Genomic DNA, 20,108 nt, shown 5'->3' on the forward strand with positions numbered 1-20,108 from the left:
AACATATGACCTTGTGGTTTTAACTTGCATTTCCATGATTAAGCATTATCTAAAATGTTTATTAACTATTTGGATCCTCTTGTGAAGTGTCTAAGTCCTTTGCTCATTTTTCTACTGGGTTGCCTGTGTTAACATTTTTAATGTCCACTGGATGTTTAGTGATATTCCCATTTTCATTCTTGATGTTATTTATGCCTTTAAAATTTTCTTTCCTTGATATTTCTTATTAATAGTTTTTTCAAAGAAAACATTTTTGATTTGTTAATCCTCTCTACCATATGTTTGTTTTCTAGGCTACTACATCCTCCAAATTTATTTACTTGACAATTTTGTTACCATTGAGTTCAAAACATTTATTAACTTATGGAGTGACTTATTCTTTGATCCACAGAATTTCCAAATATTTGGGGATTTTCCAGTGATCTTTTAATTATTCATTTCTACTCTAATTTCATCATGTTCAGAGATATTTGTTTTTAATCATTTGAAAGCTGTGGCTTAGCATATAATTAGTTTTGGTAATTATTTTAAGTGCACTTGAAATCAAGCTGTAACTTTTGCAGATGTTGAGTGCAGTGGTCTATGTATGTCAGTTAGGTAAAGTTTCTAATTTGTGTTGTTGTATATCCTTATTTATTTTTTTATTTGTCTGTTTTCTTATTCTATTACTTTGTGATTCTTTTGTTACGTTCGCCCACTATGACTGTAGAATTATTATTTTTCCTATATAGCTGTTAATTTGTGCTTTAGATATTTTGAGACTGTGCTACTAAAAGTGCAAAACAAATGTATAAATATATCTTCGTAATGGAGTGAACCTTTAACTTCTATGAATGTTCCTCTTTATCTCTAGTAATACTTCTTACCTTAGAGTATACTTTGAAAGTAGTATAAACCAGCTGAATTTATTTACTGTTTGTATGGTATATCCCTTTTTTCTATTCTCTTTCAGCCCTTCCATAGACTAATAATTAAGGTATGTCTTATGAAAGCAACATATAATTGATGGGTTTTATAGCACACTATCCCAAAATATGGTACCTTGGCTTGAAGGAATTTGAAAAATGACAGGTACAGGAAGGACTCTCTGATCTTCCCCTGAAGCAGGTCAGTAAGACCCTCCTGTGAGAGGTGACCTCCCTATACCTGAAGAAAAGGACCATCCTTATCTCTGATGATGGAGGGAAGCTGAGAAGAATTTGAATGAACAAGCCTTACTAAGTTTCCATTAGTTTACTACCTTTAAGTCATATCGTCTGGTCCTATCACATTTTCCCATCACTCTCCCCTCATCTAACCTAGTATAAAAATGTTCAGGTTTAACCATTTCTTTGGGTTTTCATTTTCTTATGAAGGGTCCTATGTCATGTAAAACTTAAATAAATTTGCATGCTTTTCTCTTGTTCATCTGTCTTTTGTTACAGAGGCCCAGCTGAGAACCTGGAGGAATAGAAGGTAAAGATTCTTTTCCTTTTCTACAAAAGCAACATATAGTTATTTATTTCTCATTCCTCTATTCTGCCAATTTTTGTATTTTAATTGGACCATTTAGTCGAGAATTTAATTAATGAAACATTTGGGTTAATTTATACTATCTTACTATCTGTATCCTTTTGCCCCACCTATACTATGTTTCTATTTGCTCATTCCTCTCTTCTTTTAATATTTATTTAAATTCTATTTTTTGTCCTCTATCAGGTAAATATTTATGCATTATTTTATTCTCTTAATGGTTACTCAGAGCTGCACTGCCCAATTAAGTAGGTACTGGACACATGTGACTATTTAAACTTAAAAATTCTAACATATGTTACTTTATACTTTAGTATATTAACGTTGATGATTATGATAGTTAATATCGAGTGCTTATTTAATCCTCACAACAACCCTCTGAGTGGATATACTATTATTACCTGCATTTTACAGATAAAGGAATTGAGATGCAAGAAGGGTAAGTAAATTACCCAATCTAATAAGTAACAGAGACTGGATTTGTACTTAGAGGCTGTGCCTTAGGCATTTACACTTACATGATATTTTCCATGGATTTGGGTTTAATAAAAATGGAGATTGGGTAAAGTTGTGCAATCTGTAATCTCTTTATGGCATTTCCAGACACATCGAGGATACAGTGTTTGCCCTAAAACAGAGGGAATAGGGAAGAAAAACAAGTGAACCAAGTATTTTCAACTATATCAAAGGTACATTTCCTACAAGTACAAAATTGAATTATGATGTTTGGATCCTGTTCACTTTAAGCAAACTTGTCATTTCTGTTATGAAGACAATGAATAATGACTATGGATAACTGGTTTTCCATTCTCAAATATTACATTTAAAAAGGAATGAAAATACAGTTCCCTTACTCCTAGCTTTCACAGATCAGTAATCTCTCAAAACGGCAACCAATATGGGGTTCCTATCTTTTACTTCGCTGAGAAAGGGCACTAAAAAATACCCTAAGCTACCATCTTACCACAACCATCATTTCATAAAAGAATATATGATCAGGGCTTCCCTGGTGGCGCAGTGGTTGAGAGTCCGCCTGCCGATGCAGGGGACAAGGGTTCGTGCCCCGGTCTGGGAAGATCCCACATGCCGCGGAGTGGCTGGGCCTGTGAGCCATGGCCGCTGAGCCTGCGCGTCCGGAGCCTGTGCTCCGCAACGGGAGAGGCCACAACAGTGAGAGGCCCGTGTACCGCAAAAACACACAAAAAAAACAAACAAAAAAACAAACAAAAAAAGAATATATGATCAAACAAGAATGTAAAAGTGTAGAATAAAGGCGAATCTTTAAAACTGAATAAATTTAAATTTATAAAACCTCACTACCACTCTCTGTTCTATTTTTCATCTTACTGGTGACCAGTAAAAACTTTATCACAAACTGAAGCATTTGGAAACCCCAATTCTGAATTTAAGACGCTTTCCTGACATGCTTAAATTCACTGCCAAAGGCCATTAAGATTTTTAGTAAAGATGAGCATTTCCATGTTAAATAGGGTAGTACTTCTAATTTATCAAACAGATTTTATTATAACTTTTAAAGTCAGGTCTACCCCATAATGCGCCTTGTAATCTAAGGGCTTGAATCCACCCGAATGAATGATAATTTCAACTCAGTAGGACTATTTAAAATAAAAAAATTAATATTTTATGAATATTTCAAACATATAGAAGGTAAATAACATATATACATGTACCCACCACCTCCTTTTAGTAGATATTACTATTTTACCTGATTGCTTAGAAATTTTAAAAAACTTTACATTGAAACATTAACATTCTATCTTGTTTGCTTTATTTTACCTCCCTGTATATATATGTACACAATAGTTTAACAGTAAATTGCAAACATAAAACTTCTTTACCCCTTATTTCCTAAACACAATGACATCTCTTAAATAACCACAGTATAATTTCAGTTGGTCATCTAGTATCCTTTACTGCAAAAGGAAAAAAAGTATTCTTGCTCTAGGGTCCAATCCAGGACCACACATTGCATTTAGTTGTATTGTCTCTTTAGCCTCTGTCAATCTGGCACAGTTCTTTAGTCTTTGTCTTTCATGATCTTGATATTTTTCAAGAGTACAGAACATTTTTTTTCATAGAATATGCCTCAACCTGGGTTTGCCTGAAGTTTCCCATCAGATGGCAGGATACACATTTTTGGTAGGAATACCACAGAAGTGAGGTTGCATCCTTCTCAGTCCATCATATCAGTAGACATCAGCATAAGATGTCTACTAGTGATGTTAATTTTGATCACTTTTTAAAGGTTTTTGTCTGCCAGGTTTAGATTACTATTTTCCTTTTGTAGCTGATAAGTATTTGGGGCAAGGATATGTTGAAACTATGTAAATATCCTGTTTCTCATCAGGTATTGATTCACTCATTAATTTTAGCATACACTGATGATTCTTGCCTGAAACAATTATTATCATGGCGGTTGTCAAGACAGCTCTCCTAATTCCATCATTCCTTCTAACCTTATTAGTAGACATTCTAATAATGTAAGGTAAATCTTTCCCTTCTATCTACTTATTTATTCATTCATATATTTATTTATACCATTATACCATTATGGACTCTTGGATTCTTGTTCTCTGTTATAATCAGTTATTATCATTTATTTTAATATTCCAATTATGCCAGACTTGGCCACTGTGGGGCCTTACAGGTTGGTTTCAGTGTCTTTTTGACATATTTGTATCATTCTTTAAGCACTTCCTTAGTTTTCTGACAGAGCAAAATGTTCTAGGCTCATCTTGTACTTTCCCAGTGGAATCAGCCGTTATTCTAATGAGTTCTGGACCTTTTTAATGGAGAATAGTATTTAGAAGCCAAGATCTAGACACTAGATATTCTCATTGTTTATTGACGAGTCATCATTTTTAGGCCTCCTTTGTGGACAGAGCAAGAAAACATATATACAAATTTATATTTCTATATCTGTATTAAGATGCATGGGTTTATATTCATATCTCTAATTCCAATCCAATTACCACAGAGTTTATTCCACCCTCTCCCCTTTCCATATTTCTAAAATCCCTTCTTTGACAGTGAGAAATCTAGCTCCCATCAATTGTCAATATATTAATTTATTTGCTCAACTCTAAAATATACCTTAAAGTAGTTTCAGATCTATTAACCCATACCACTCTAATTAGAGTTCAATATTTGTTCATAGGCTTTCTGTCTTTAGCCTGTCTTCAAGGATTATTGGGATTAAGACTTCTCCCCTCCCTTCCTCTCTTCAATGAAGTTATTTGAAAATTAATTTAAAAATAACTATTTGAAACAGTTAGACTAGGTTTAGTCTGCTTATATATCATTCTGCTTTCCCCTCATCTTCTCTTTTTGTTTTTTTAATATACAAAATGTTAACACAGTTCTAAAGTCAAAATTATACAAAAAGGTATACTTGGAGAAATGCTGCACCTCCATCCCTTCTACCTCAATCCCAATCTCCCATCCTTTCCACTCCTCCCTCGTAGGTAACTGATCTCAGGTTTATCATTTTTATATCTTATTTTTGTGTGAATTGTGTATTTATTTCTTTTGTCCATTTTCTAATAGATTCTGGTCTCTATTCGCTCAATTTTTAAGAGTTTTTAATATTCGGGAATATCAGCCCTTTTCTCGAAGATTTTTTGTCAGTTGTTTTTTGACATTGGTAATGGTGTTTTCTCTTAGTTTTAGGAAAAGTTTTTTTGTCAAGCAAAAGTCTTTTTGTTTTCATGTGTTCAGAAGTTGTCAGTCTTTTACTGCATCTGAATTTTGATTCATGGTTAAAAAAACTTCCCTATGCCCAGGTTATATTTTCTTCTGTCAATTGTGTATGGTGTGAATTTTTGTGTATGGTGTGAAGTATGGTTCTTTTATTTATTTATTTGGTTGCACTGGGTCTTAGGTGCAGCACCTGGGCTCCTTAGTTGTGGCATGCGAACTCTTAGTTGCGGCATGCATGTGGGATCTAGTTCCCTGACCAGGGATTGAACCCAGATCTCCTGCATTGGAAGCATGGAGTCTTACCCACTGTGCCATCAGGGAAGTCCCCCAGAAGTATGGTTCTAATTTACCTTTTCTCCAGTTGTTCCAGCACTATTTACTTAAAAGCCCATTATTAAAAGCCCCTGTGATATGAGATTGCACCTTTGTCATATACTATATTTTCATATGAATTTGGGTCTTCCTGGATTCTCTTTTCTATTCTACTCGTCTTTTTGTCCTATTCATGGGTCATTAACACACTGTTTTAATTAAGAAGTCTTAATAGTATTCTTTAATATCTGGTAGGGCTGGAATCTCTTGCAGCTTTTCTTTTTGTGTGGTCCTGGCTTCTCTTATGAACTTCAATTCGTCTAACCCCATAAAAAAGCTGGTAGTTATTTTTACTGGGATTGTGCTCATATATAAATCAGCTTAGACAGAACTGGCAGCTTTACAATGTTGAATTGTCATAGCTAAGAACAAGGGATGTCTTTACATTTGATCAAGTCTAATATTCTGTCTTTCAGGAGTGTTTTACAGATTTCTTCATGTAAGTCTGCATATTTCTCATTAAATCTACTAAGTATTTTACATGCTATTTCTTACATTATAAATGGGGTTTTCTCTATAATAATCTTCTGATTACTGTTCATGTAAAAGAAAGCTATTAATTTCTGCATATTAATTTTATATGCTACCTTACTCTAGCTTTTTGTCTTTGATTTTATAAGTCTTTAATTTTATAATAAATTTATATTTTACAAAATAAATTTTATAATAAATTTTGTACGGTTTCTAGGTTACTATATTATCTGAAAACAGAGATAGTTTTATTTCTTTTCCAATTCTTATGCCTCTGATTGATTTGTATTGTATAATAGCATTGGCTAGTACCTTGAGTAGTAGTAGAGATAATGGACATCCTTGCCTTGCTCCTATCATAATGGCACTGCCTCAATGTTTCTCCCATTAAGGATTTCGATCTGTCCCTCTCAATCTTTTTCTTTTTTCTCTTTAAAAAAATAACAACAATCTCTGTATTTTTGAGATTTCCCCCTCCCAGTAGAGGTACTGGATTTTACCAAATGCTTTTCAGGCATCTGTGAATATATGATTTTTCTCTTTAGATCTGTTAACGTGGTAGATTACATTAATGGATTTCCTAATATTGAGCTGACTTTAAATACCTTTAATCCCATTTGGTCATGGTATATCATTTTTGCAATGTGGTACTGGATTCTGTTTATTAAAATATTTAACACTTTTGTATTAATATTTATCAGTGATACTGATCTATAATTTTCACTGTCTTCATCAGGTTTAGATATCAATATTAGACTTGCTTCATAAAAAGAATGCTCTTGAACAGTACTTATGGAGCTTTAGGATGATCTAACCTTTCAAGATTTATTAGAATTCCCCCATGAAGTCATCTGGGCCTGATGTTTTTTGTGGCGTACTTTCTTGATAACTTGCTCTATTTCTTCTAAAGATTTCTTCTTCTATAGAAATCTTTCCATCTCTAATAGGTCAATTTTGGTAAACTGTATTTTTCTAGGAAATTATCCATCTCAACCAAGTTTAAAATTTTATTTATATAAAGATATGCAATACAGTCTTTTATGATTTCATAATATTTCAATGGTTATGCCCTCTTGTCATTTCCTGTGTCTAGTGTTTGTGATTTTCCCCTTAAAAAAAATCAGCTTAGCTAGTAGTTTGTCTATTGTGTTATTTCTTTCTAGATCTTCTGCTTTTCTATTCTCCACCTTAATTTCTTACAAAAATCCATTTTATTATTTTTATTATAAAGAATATGTATGCAAGTGACAAAAATCTTAAGTAGTTCAGAAAGCATATAATGTTAAAGATACAAGTTCTGTTTTCCCCCAAAGCACTAGGAGGAATGTCAGTTAAAAGAAAAAAAGGCTTAGTTAAGGCATAACTGATATACAATAAACTGCAGATATTGAAAGTATACAATTTGGTTAAGTTTTGACAATGTGTATATACCTTGAAATCATCACCATAATCAAAATAATAAATGTATCAGTCACTCCCCAGTTTCATGCCTCTTTGTAACCTCTCCTTCCTGTCCTTCTCCAAGCAACCACTAGTCTGCTTTTTGTTACTATAGATTTGTATGAAATTTCTAAAACTTTATATAAGTACAGTTATTCAGTATGTAGTTTACTGTCTGACTCCTTTCACTTAGCATAACTACTTTGGGATTCATCCATGTTGTTGTGTAACATCAACAATTTATTACTTTTTATTGCTGAGTAGTAGTCCATTACATGAATATACCACACTTTGTTTATCCATTCACCAGATGAGGGACATCTGGGTTATTTCCAGTTTTTGCCCATTATAAATAAAGCTGTTACAAATATTCATGTTAAGTCTCTGTATGGACATATGATTTCTTTCCTCCTATCTCTGTCAAAACTTGGTAATGGTCAGTTTAAAAAAACTTAGCCATTCCAATCGGTACGTAGTGGCTCTTCATTAAGGTTTCAATCTGCATTTACCTAATGAATGACTGTGTTGAGTATCTTTTCACGTGTTTATTGGCCATTTTTATATCTTCCTTCGAGAAATGTCTTTTCAAATCCTTTGTTCATTTAAAAATAGGGTTGTCTTTATTATTGTGATGAAAGAGTTCTCTACATATTCTAGATACAAATCTTTTATGAAATATATGATGTGAAAATATTTTCTCCTAGTATATGGCTTGTCTTTTTATTCACCTAACAGTGCTTTTTTCTTTTTCCCCCAAGAGCAGAAGTTTTAATCTTGATGAAGTCCAATTTATCATTTTTTTCTTTTATAGATCGTGCTTTTGGTATATTATCTTAGGAATCACTGCCAAACCCAAAGTCATGAAGATTTTTCCTATGTTTATAGTTCTAGGATTCAGATTTAGGATCTATTTTGAGTTAATTTCTGTGTATGGTATGAGGCGTGGCTAGTCAACGTGGCTTGTTCCATCACCATTTGTTGAAAGAATATCCCTTTCTCCACTGAATTGCCTTTGCACCTTTGACCACAGCTGTCCATATATATGTGGGTTCATTTAAGGATTCTCTAGTATGTTACACTGATCTACCTTTTTTTTTTTTTTTTTTTTTTGCGGTACGTGGGCCTCTCACCATTGTGGCCTCTCCCGCTGCGGAGCAGAGGCTCCGGACGCGCAGGCTCAGCGGCCATGGCTCATGAGCCCAGCCACTCCGCGGCATGTGGGATCCTCCCGGACCAGGGCACGAACCCTGTGAACCGCAACGAAGTAGTAGTGTCCCCTGCATCGGCAGGCAGACTCTCAACCACTGTGCCACCAGGGAAGCCCTGATCTACCTATCTTCATGCCAATATCTTTATGCATACCATCTTGATTAACTGTATTTTTATAAATTTCAAAATGAAGTAGTGTGAGTCCTTCAGCTTCGTTCTTTTTCAAAGTTGTTTTGGCTATTTTAGATCTTTTGCATTTCCATATGAACTTTAGTATTATTATCATGTCAATTTCCACAAAAAGAGCTCCTGGGATTTTTGATTGGGGTTGTACTGAGCCTAAAGTGCAAGTGAACAAAACTGATATCTAAACAACACTGAGCCTTTCAATCCATGAGCGTCGTGCATCTCTCCATTTATTTAGGTCTTCTTTAATTCTCTCAGCAATGCTTTGTAGTTTTTAGTGTACTGATCTGCAAATTTTTTTGGTCAGATTTATCTCTAAGTATTTAATATTTTTTTAATGCTACTACAAATAATGTTTTTTAAAATTTCAATTTGGTCTAGTATATAGAAATACAATTGATTTTTGTATATTGATCAATACTGTATCCTTTGATCTTGCTAAACTTATTTACTAGTTCTAGTAGCATTTTTTTTTCTTTTTGTAGATTCTATCAGATTTTTTACATAGACAATCATGTTGTCTGCAAATAAGGACAATTCTACTTCTTCCTTTCCAATCTGGATGACTTTGATTTCTCTCTCTTGTCTTACTGCACTGGCTAGGACCTCTAGTACAATGCTGAAAACAAGTGGTGAGAGTGGGTATCCTTGACATGTTTCTGATTTTAGGGGGAAAACACTGAGCTTCTTTTATCATTAAGTATGATGATAGGTGTAGGATTTTTAGAATATTATTTATCAGTTTGAGAAAGTTCTTTTCTATTCCCAGTTTGCGGAGAGTTTAATCAAGAATGGATGTTGGGGGACTTCTCTGGTGGTGCAGTGGTTAAGAATCTGCCTGCCAATGCAGGGGACACAGGTTTGATCCATGGTCCAGAAGATCCCATATGCTGTGAAGCAACTAAGCCTGTGCATCACAACTACTCAGCCTGTGCTCTAGAGCCCGTGAGCCACAACTACTGAAGCCCGTGTGCCACAACTACTGAAGCCTGCGTGCTCCAGGGCCCATGTCCTGCAACTACTGAGCCTGCGTGCTGAAACTACTGAAGCCTGCACGCCTAGAGCCCGCTCTCCGCAACAAGAAAAGCCACCGCAGTGAGAAGCCTGTGCACTGCAACGAACAGTAGCTCCCACTTGCCGCAACTAGAGAAAGCCCGCGCACAGCAACGAACACATAATGCAGCCAAAAAAAAAAAAAAGGATGTTGGATTCTGTCAAAGCTTCTGCTAAACTATGGATATAATCATATGGTTTTCCTTTTTTAGTTTAATATGGTGAGGTAAACTGACTGCTTTCTCATGTTAAAATTTACCTGGAATTCACTGGATAAACCCTAACTTGGTGGTTATATTATCTCTTTTATATTGTTAGATCAAATTTGTAAAAATTTTGTTTAGAAATTCTGCATCTATGTTCACAGAAATTGGTCTGTAGTTTTTTTGGTAATGTGTAGTCAGGTTTTGAAATCTAGGTAATGCTGGACTCAGAATAAATTGGGAAGCACTCCCTCTTTTTAGATTTTATGGTAGAAAATGGGTATTATTTCTTCCTTAAGTGTTTGGTAAAATTTATTAGTGAAGCCATCTGGGCCTGGAGTTTTCTTTGTGGAAAGAAAGTTTTCTTTGTGGAAATTTTTAAATACAAATCAATTTCTTTAACAGATGTAGGGCTATTCAAATTATCTATTTCTTCTTGAGCTTAAGTAGTTTATTCCTTTCAAGGAATTTATCCTTTTCATCTAAATTGTTGAACTCAGCGGTATAAAGTTGTTACTAATTTCTGACTTTTCTTTAAATATTTGTAGATTTTGTTATTTCTCTCATTCCTGATTTTGGTAATTTGTGTCTTCTCTCCTTTTTTCTGACCAGTCTGGTTAAAGGTTTATCAATAACTTTGATCTTCTCAAAGGACAAGTTTTGGTTTCATCGATTTTATCTATTGCTTTTGTTTTCTTATTAGTTTCCTCTCTGATCTTCATTTTCTTCCTTCTGCTTACCACATAATTTCTGCTTTTATTTATATCATGTTCTTCCTTTATCTTTTTCTAGTACTTTACACTAGGGATTTGGTTTATTTATTCCCATTCATAAAAAAAAATTATTTATTTAATTTTATTTTTGGCTGCGTTGGGTCTTCGTTGTTGCATGTGGGCTTTCTCTAGTTGTGGTGAGTGGGGGCTACTCTTCGTTGCGGCACGCGGGCTTCTCATTGTGGTGGCTTCTCTTGTTGCAGAGCACGGGCTCTAGGCACGTGGGCTTCAGTGGTTGCAGTGCGCAGGCTCGGCAGTTGTGGTGCATGGGCTTAGTTGTTCTGCAGCATGTGGGATCTTCCCCAACCAGAGCTCAAACCTGTATCCTCTGCATTGGCAGGCGGATTCTTAACACTGTGCCACCAGGGAAATCCCTATTCGCACTCATTTTTCTTTGGAGAAGTTCTTAAGGCTATGAATTTTCCTTTGATCAGTGTTTTGAATGTATCCCATGGATTCTGATATGTACTACTTTCATTTTTAAGAAATTCTGTAATTTCATTTTGTATTTTCTCCTTCACTTAAGAGTTAAGAGGTGGCTTTAAATTTTCTAACTGGGAGAGAGACTGGCCAAGATGGCAGAGTAGAAAGACCCTGAGCTCACCTCCTCTCATGAGCACACCAAAATCACAACTACCTGCAGAACGACCATGTATGAAAAAGATCAGAACTTACCAGGAAAGATCTACAACTAAACACATAGAGAAGGAATGACAACAAGACAGGTAGGAGGGGTGTACTTGTGATATAATCAAGTTGCATACCCCTGGATGGGTGACCCATTAACTGGAGAATAATTATATTACAGAGGTTCTTCCACAGGAATGAGAGTTCTGAGCCCCTGGGGACCCTGCACCAGGAAGACAAGTCTCCACAGCATTTGGTTCTGAAGGCCAGTGGAGATCAATTTTGTGAGTCCCAAAGGACTGGGGGAAATAGAGACTTCACTATTAAAGGGTGCACACAGAATCTCACATGCACCAGCACCCAGGGCAAAAGCAGTAATCTGATGGGAGCGTGGGCTGACCTACCTGCTGGTCTTGGAGAATCTCCTGGAGAGGTGGGGTGGCTGCCACTCACCCTGGGGACACAGACACTGGTGGCAGCCACACGTGGGAGTTTTCTACCACGTGGACACTGGTGTGGGTGGTCGTCATAGTGGGATCCTCCTTATGGCTCATTAGTGCCAAGAACTGGCCCCACCTAACAGCCTGTAGGTGCCAGTGCTGTGATGCCTCAGGCCAAACAACTAACTGGGTGGGAATACATCTCCACCTATCAGCAGACAGGTTGCCTAAAGACTTCCTGAACCCACAGTCACCTCTAGACATGCCCCTGCCCAAGAGAGGGCCATGACCCAGCTACATCTACCAGTGGAAAGGCACCAGCTCTGCCTTCCAGGAAGCCTGAACTAGCCTCTAGACCAGCTTCACCCACCAGGAGGCAGACACCAGGTGCAAGAAAACCATAATCCTGCAGCCTGCGGACCCAGCCTGCCCACAGAAGGCCAACAGAAGCTTTGGGACTCCCCGGACACTGTGACCAACTGTATGAGGAACCGCTCTGCCACCAGTGATCTGACACCAGCTCTGGGATCCCATGGCCCTGCAGCCAGACTCCAGGACCTGGCTTTGCCTGCTAGTAGTCTGGCACTAACCCCACAGGACCTGGCTTCACCCAACAGTGGGTGGACAACAACCCCACAGTCTTTTGGGCCCTAACTCTGCCCATCAGTGAGCTCGCATAAGCCCTGAGGCATCCTGGGGTTCTGCAGTCACCCACTGTGTGACCAGGCCATGCTAACCAACAGCCAGCGGCCAGCAGTACAAGGCAGGGCCTGGCAACTAACCAGGCTAGGGGCCAACCAAGCCTACCACACTGCCCACACAGTCAGCCTCTCACAACAGAATGACCCCCCTTCATAGGGGGATCACCTGAAACATGTATCTTGGGTGACGAGATGGGAGTGTGCTGCTGGGACACATAGGGCATCTCTTACAGAAGGCCACTTGTCCAAGGCTGGGAAATGTAACCAACCTACCAGACACATAAAAATACAAATAGCAACTTAGATAAAATGAGGTGGCAAAGAAACATGTTCCAGACAAAGGAACAAGATAAAACCCCAGAAGAAGAACTAAGTGAAGTGGAGATAGGCAATCAACCCAAGAAAGAATTCAAGGTAATGATTGTAAAGATGATTAAAGAACTTGGGAGAAGAATGGATGCACAGAGTGAGCAGGTAGAAGTGTTTTTTTTTTTTTTTTTTTTTTTTTTTTGGCTGCTCTGTGCAGCTTGTGGGATCTTAGTTCCCCAAGCAGGGATTGAACCTGTGCCCTCTGCAGTGGTGTGGAGTGCTAACTGCTGGACCATCTGGGAATTTCCAAATTAGAAGTTTTAAACAAAGAGTTAGAAAATATAAAGAACAACCAAACAGAGATGAAGAATACAATAACTAAAATGAAAAGTACACTAGAAGGAATCAATAATAAATTAAGTGATACAGAAGAATGGATTAGTGAGCTGGAAGACAGAGTAGTGGAAATTATTGCCACTGAAGAGAAAAAAGAAAAAAGAATGAAAACCAATGAGGACAGTTAAACAGACCTCTGGGACAACATCAAGCACATCAATATTTGCATTACATGGGTCCCAGAAGAAGAGAGAGAGAAAGGGGCTGAGAACATAAATGAAGACACAACAGCTGAAAACTTCCCTAACCTGGGAAAGGGAACAGTCACCCAAGTCCAGGTAGTGCAGAGTCCCAAACAGAATTAATCCAAAGAGGAACATACCAAGACACATTGTAATTAAAATGACAAAAATTAAAGATAAATAGAAAATGTTAAAAGCAGCAAGGGAAAAGCAACAAATAACATGCAAGGGAACACCCGTAAATTTTTGATTTTTCATCAGAAATTCTGCAGCCCAGAACGAAGTGGCATGATATATTTAAAGTGATGAAAGGGAAAAACCTACAACCAAGAATACTCTACCCAGTAAGGCTCTAATTTAGATTTGATGGAGATCAAAAGCTTTACAGACAAGCAAAAGCTAAGAGTTCAGCACCACCAAATCAGTTCTACAGCTAATGTTAAAGGAACTTCTCTAGGTGGAAAAGAAAAGGCCACAACAAGAAACAAGAACATTACAAAATGAAAATACTCAATGGTAAAGGCAAATATACAGTAAAGGCAGTAGGACGGTTAAAATAGAAAAGTAGTAAAATCATCTACATCCACAATAAGCAGTTAAGGGTTATATAAAACAATCAGATAAACAGTAATCGTGAAGGGAAGAGAGTACAAATGGCAGGTCTTTAAAATGCATTTGAAATGAAGAGATCAGCAACTTAAAACAATCACGTATACATACAGACTGCTATATAAAAGCCTCATGGTAATCACAAACCAAAAATCTGTAATAGATATACACACAAAAAAGAAAAAAGAATCCAAACATAACACTAAAGGCAGTCATTAAATCACAAGAGAACAAAAGAAGGGAAAAAAAGACATGCAAAAACAACTGCAAAGCAATTAACAAAATGGCAGGAAGAACATACATACTGATAATTATCTTAAATGTAAATGGACTAAATGCTGGAATCAAGGATACAAAAATAAGACTGGTGTATATGCTGCTTACAAGAGACTCACTTCAGATCTAAAGACACACACAGACTGAAAGTGAGGGGATGGAAAAAGGTATTCCATGCAAATGGAAATAAAAAAAGCCAGAGTAGCAATACTTATATCAGATAAAATAGACTTTAAAATAAAGACTGTGACAAGAGACAAAAAAGGACACTACATAATGATCAAGGGATAAATCCAAGAAGACGTAACAAATGTAAATATATATGCACCCAACATAGGAACACTTAAATATATAAGGCAAATTTTAAAAACATAAAAGGAGGAATTGACAGAACACAGTTGTAGTAGGGGAGTTTAACATCCCACTTACACCAATGCGCAGATTGTCCAGATGGAAAATCAATAAGGAAATACTAGCCTTAAATGACACAATAGACCAGATGGACTTAATTGATAAAGAGCATTACATCTGAAAGCAGAATACATATTCTTTTCAAGTGCACATGGAACATTCTCCAGGACAGATCACATGCTAGGCCACAAAACAAGCCTTGGTAAATTTATGAAAACTGAAATCATATTAAGCATCTTTTCTGACCACAATGCTATGAGACTAGAAATCAACTACAGGAAAAAAAACTGCAAAAAACACAAATATGTGAAGGCTAAATAATAAGCTACTAAACCACCAATGGATCACTGAAGCAATCAACAAGCAAATAAAAAATACCTAGAGACAAATGAAAACAAAAACATGATGATCTAATAACTATGGAACACAGCAAAAAGCAGTTCTAAGAGGGAAGTTTATAGAGATACAGCTTACCTCAGGAAAAAAGAAAAATCTCAAATAAACAACCTAACCTTACATCTAAAAGAACTAGAAAAAGAAAAAAACCCCTCCAAGTTAGTAGAAGGAAAGAAATCATAAAGATCAGAGCAGAAATAAATGAAATAGAGATGAAGAAAACAATAGAAAAGATCAATGAAACTAAAAGCTGGTTCTTTGAAAAGATAAATAAAATTGATAAACCTATAGCCAGACTCATCAAAAAAAAAAGAGAGGGGGTCCAAATCAATAAAATCAGAAATGAAAAAGAAGTTACAACTGACACCACAGAAATACAAAGGATCATGAGAGACTACTAGAAACAACTATATGCCAATAAAATGGACAACCTAGAAGAAATAAACAGATTCTTAGAAAGGTACGCTCTCCCAAGAGTGAAACAGCAAGAAATTGAAAATATGAGTAGACCCATTACCAGTAATGAAAACTGTATCAGTAATTAAAAACCGCCCAACAAACAAAAGCCCAGGACCACATGGTTTCACAAGTGAATTCTATCAAACATTTAGAGAAGAGTTAACACCTACCCTTCTCAAACTATCCCAAAAGACTGCAGAGGAAGGAATGCTTCTGAACTCATTCTATGAGGCTGGCATTACCCTGATACCAAAACCAGACAAAGATATCACAAGAAAAGAAAAAACTAGAGGCGAATTATCAATGATGAACATACACGCAAAAATCCTAAACAGAAATTTAGCAAACCATATCCAACAGTACATTAAAAGGATCATACACCACGATCAAGTGGGATTTATCCCAGATGCAAGGATTTTTCAGTATACACAAATCACTCAATATGATACACCACATTAACAAAATGAAGAATAAAAACCATACTATCATCTCAATAGATGCAGAAACAGCTTTTGACAAAATTCAGCACCCATTATGATAAAGCTCTCCAGAAATTGGGCACAGAAGGAACATACCTCAAGATAATAAAGTCCATTTACAACAAACCCACAGCTAACATGATACTCAAAGGTGAAAAGCTGAAGCATTTCCTCTAAGATCAGGAACAAGACAAGGATATCCACTCTTGCCACTTTTATTTAGTAGTAGAAGTCCTAGCTACAGCAACCAGACAAGAAAAAGAAATAAAATGAATCCAAATTGGAACTGAAGAAGTAAAACTGTCAGTGTCTGCAGATGACATGATACTGTATACACAGACTCCTAAACACATCACCAGAAAACTGCTAGGGCTCATCAATAAATTTGGTATAAAGTTGCAGGATACAAAATTAACATACGGAAGTGTGTTGCATTTCTATACACTAACAACAAACTATCAGAAAGAGAAATTAATGAAACAATCCCATTTACCACTGCATCAAAAAGAATAAAATATGTAGGAATAAACCTACCTGAGGAGGTAGAAGACCTGTACTCAGAAAACTATAAGACACTGATGAAAGAAATTGAAGGTGACGCAAATACATGGAAAGATATATCATGTTCTTGCATTGGAAGAATTCATATTGCTAAAATGGGCATACTACCCAAGGTAATCTACAGATTCAATGCAATCCCTATCAAAATACCAATGGCATTTTTCACAGAACGAGAACAAATAAATTTAAAATTTTTATGGAAACACGAAAGACCCCAAATAGCCACAACAATCTTGAAAAAGAAGGATGTATGTGTAGGAATCATGCTGACTTCAGACTATACTACAAAGGTATAGTAATCAAAACAGTATGGTACTGGCACAAAAACTGACATCACTGGAACAGGATAGAAAGCCCAGAAATAAACCCATGCACTAATGGTCAACTAATCTATGACAAGGAGGCAAGAATAAACAATGGAGAAAAGACTTCACTCTTCAGTAAGTGCTGCTGGGAACACTGGACAGCTACATGTAAAACAATTAAATTAGAACATTCTCTAACACTACATACAAAAGTAAACTCAAAATGGATTAAAGACCCAAATGTAAGACTGGATAGTATAAAACTCCTAGAGTAAAACATAGGCAGAACACTTTTTGAAATAAATCACGGCAATATTTTTTTGGCTCTGTCTCCTAACACAAATGAAATAAAAGCAAAAATAAACAAACAGGACCTAATTAAACATAAAAGCTTTTGCACAGCAAAGGAAATCATTGACAAAATGAAAAGAAAACCTACTGAATGAGAGCAGATATTTGCAAATAGTAGAACTGATAAGGGATTAATATACAACATATATACAGCTCATACAACTCAGCATCAAATAAACAAATAACCTGTTTAAAAAGTGGGCAGAAGTGAATAGACATTTTTCCAAACAGGCGATGCAGGTGGCCAGCAGGCACATGAAAAGGTGCTCAACATCATTAATCATCAGGGAAATGAAAATCAAACCACAGTGAGATACCACCTCACATCTGTCAGAATAGCTATCATCAAACAGAGCACAAATAACAAATGTTGGCAAGGATGTGGAGAAAAAGGAACCCTTGTACACTGCTGGTGGGAATGTAAATTGGTGCAGTCACTGTGGAAAACAGTATGGAGGTTTCTTAAAAAACTAAAAATAGAACTACCATATGACCCAACAATTTCACTCCTGGGATATACCTGAAAAAACAAAAACACTAATTCAAAAAGATACACGCACCCCAATGTTCACACCAGCATCATTTACAATTGCCAAGATATGGAAGCAACCTAAGTGTCCATCAACAGATGAATGGATAAAGAAGATGTGGTATATATACATAATGGACTACTACTCAGACATAAGAAGAATGAAATTTTGCCATGTGCAGCAACATGGACGGATTTGGAGGGTATTATGCTAAGTGAAATAAGTCAGACAGAGAAAGACAAATACTGTATGACATCACTTATATGTGGAATCTAAAAACACAACGAACTAGTGAATATAAGAAAAAAGAAGCAGACTCACAAATACAGAGAACAAACTAGTGGTTACCAGTGGGGAGAGGAAAGGGGGAGTGGCAATATAGGGGTAGGGGACTTAGAGTACAAACTATTATGTATAAAATAAGCTATAAGGATATTCTGTACAAAATGGGGAATATAGCCAACATTTTATAATAACTATAAATGGAGTACAACCTTTAAAAACTGTGAATCACTATATTGGACACCTCTAACATATATAATATTGTACATCAACTATACTTTAATATGAATAAATAATAAAAATTTTCCAGTTGGCCTGGCTTTCAGTTTTTGATTTTCTAATAATTTATAGCTTTACTGCATTGTGATCACAGTGTTATTTGTAATATTTCTACTTTGTGGGACCTCCTGATATTTTCTTCTCCACAAGGTTTGCAGAAGAAATAGTTTGCTATGATATGGTGTTACTTTTCTATTTATCAATAATCTGAAGTTTGGATATTATTTGGCAGGCTGAGGTGTGTTTTTTAAATTTTTAAAAAATTTAAAAGAAATACAATATTACAAGTAAAGCTAAAGCTACAGTTTCCTTCCTTTTCTCTCAAAGGAAAACCACCGAATAGCAGCTACATATACACCTGAAGTAGATGTGTATCATTCCCATGCATTTTTTTTCCCAGTAAATATTTTTTTTTAAATTGAGGTACAGTTGATGTACAATATTATATAAGTTTCTGGTATACAACATAGTGATCACATTTTTTAAAGGTTATATTCTATTTATAATTATTCCCTGGGCTGTACTATATATCCTCATAGCTTATTTGATACCCATGCATGTTTTTATGTTTATGAAAACACGAAATATGTATTAATGAACTACCTTATGTTAATTAAAGTTTATATGAATAGTGTCATCCTGTATATATCCTTTGCAACTTCATTCATTCACCATATAATTTTGAGATTTATTAATGTGGATACACCTAATTAGTGGATATTTTAGTTTATTCACTCTAGCTTCTGTATCCTACTGCATGAATAAATAACAGTTAATTATCCATTCCCCTTTCCTGAGTCCAATTCTTCACTACTATAAAGTGCTACTATGCACATCATTATACATAATCCTTATGTGTGAATCTCTACTTAGATACCAAGAAATAGAATTTCTGAGTCACAGGTTATGCACATTTATTTGGTATTGCCAAATCATTCTCAAATAAAGTGCTATTAATTTTACCCCCATTAGCAACATCTAATAAGATTTTCTATTTTCCCAAATTCTTGCCATCACTGAACATGTCCATTTTTTCGATTTTTAAAACTAATCACAATTAACCAAACCTCTTATTAAAGAAAGGAGCACTTACAGATGGAAAACTGAGATGTTGAATTACTGCTTTATATTTTGTAGGTATTTCATGACTAAGTCTTAAACTACTATAGTTTTGAAAGTATAAAATAATTTGTTGATGTTTATTTTCTAGGCCCAAAGATTGATTTAAGTATAGCAGCACATCTGGAGTACACTGTTTTGGCTTTACCATAAAACTGCCTTAACCCAATGTCAATATATCATCAGACTGCTTTCAAAAAATCTGTTGCTGTTACAATGTTACTGAGTATTTTTCCACACTGTCTTTTATTAAACGACCATTCAGGAGAAATTTTTGCCTAGTCTCAGTACCAGGAGCCACTTACACTTATCTTGAACATCTGGTTCATTTTTATTGATGATCTTAGCTTCTTAATTATGGTACTTGTTGGAAAGCTAGGGCTAAACACAAGGTCTATCTCTAGCAAATGTACAGGACCCCAAAATAATAACCTCCCCTCCTGCAGAGATTCATGTC

The 20,108-nt window shown here is 35.8% G+C and overlaps 1 protein-coding gene across 17 annotated transcripts in view; it reads right to left on the bottom strand.

Moving 5' to 3' along the window:
* The window catches only part of DLG1 (discs large MAGUK scaffold protein 1), a 285,716-nt gene that overhangs the window by 12,192 nt on the left and 253,416 nt on the right, over positions 1-20,108 (bottom strand). For all 17 annotated transcript variants that reach the window (XM_060010895.1, XM_060010903.1, XM_060010902.1 and 14 more), the window contains one exon: positions 2,031-2,140. In XM_060010895.1, the coding sequence (XP_059866878.1) occupies positions 2,031-2,140 (110 nt within the window). The remainder of the gene's footprint in view (positions 1-2,030; positions 2,141-20,108) is intronic.

This window comes from Delphinus delphis, chromosome 4, assembly GCF_949987515.2.
Source record: "Delphinus delphis chromosome 4, mDelDel1.2, whole genome shotgun sequence".
Taxonomy (NCBI): Eukaryota; Metazoa; Chordata; class Mammalia; order Artiodactyla; family Delphinidae; genus Delphinus; species Delphinus delphis.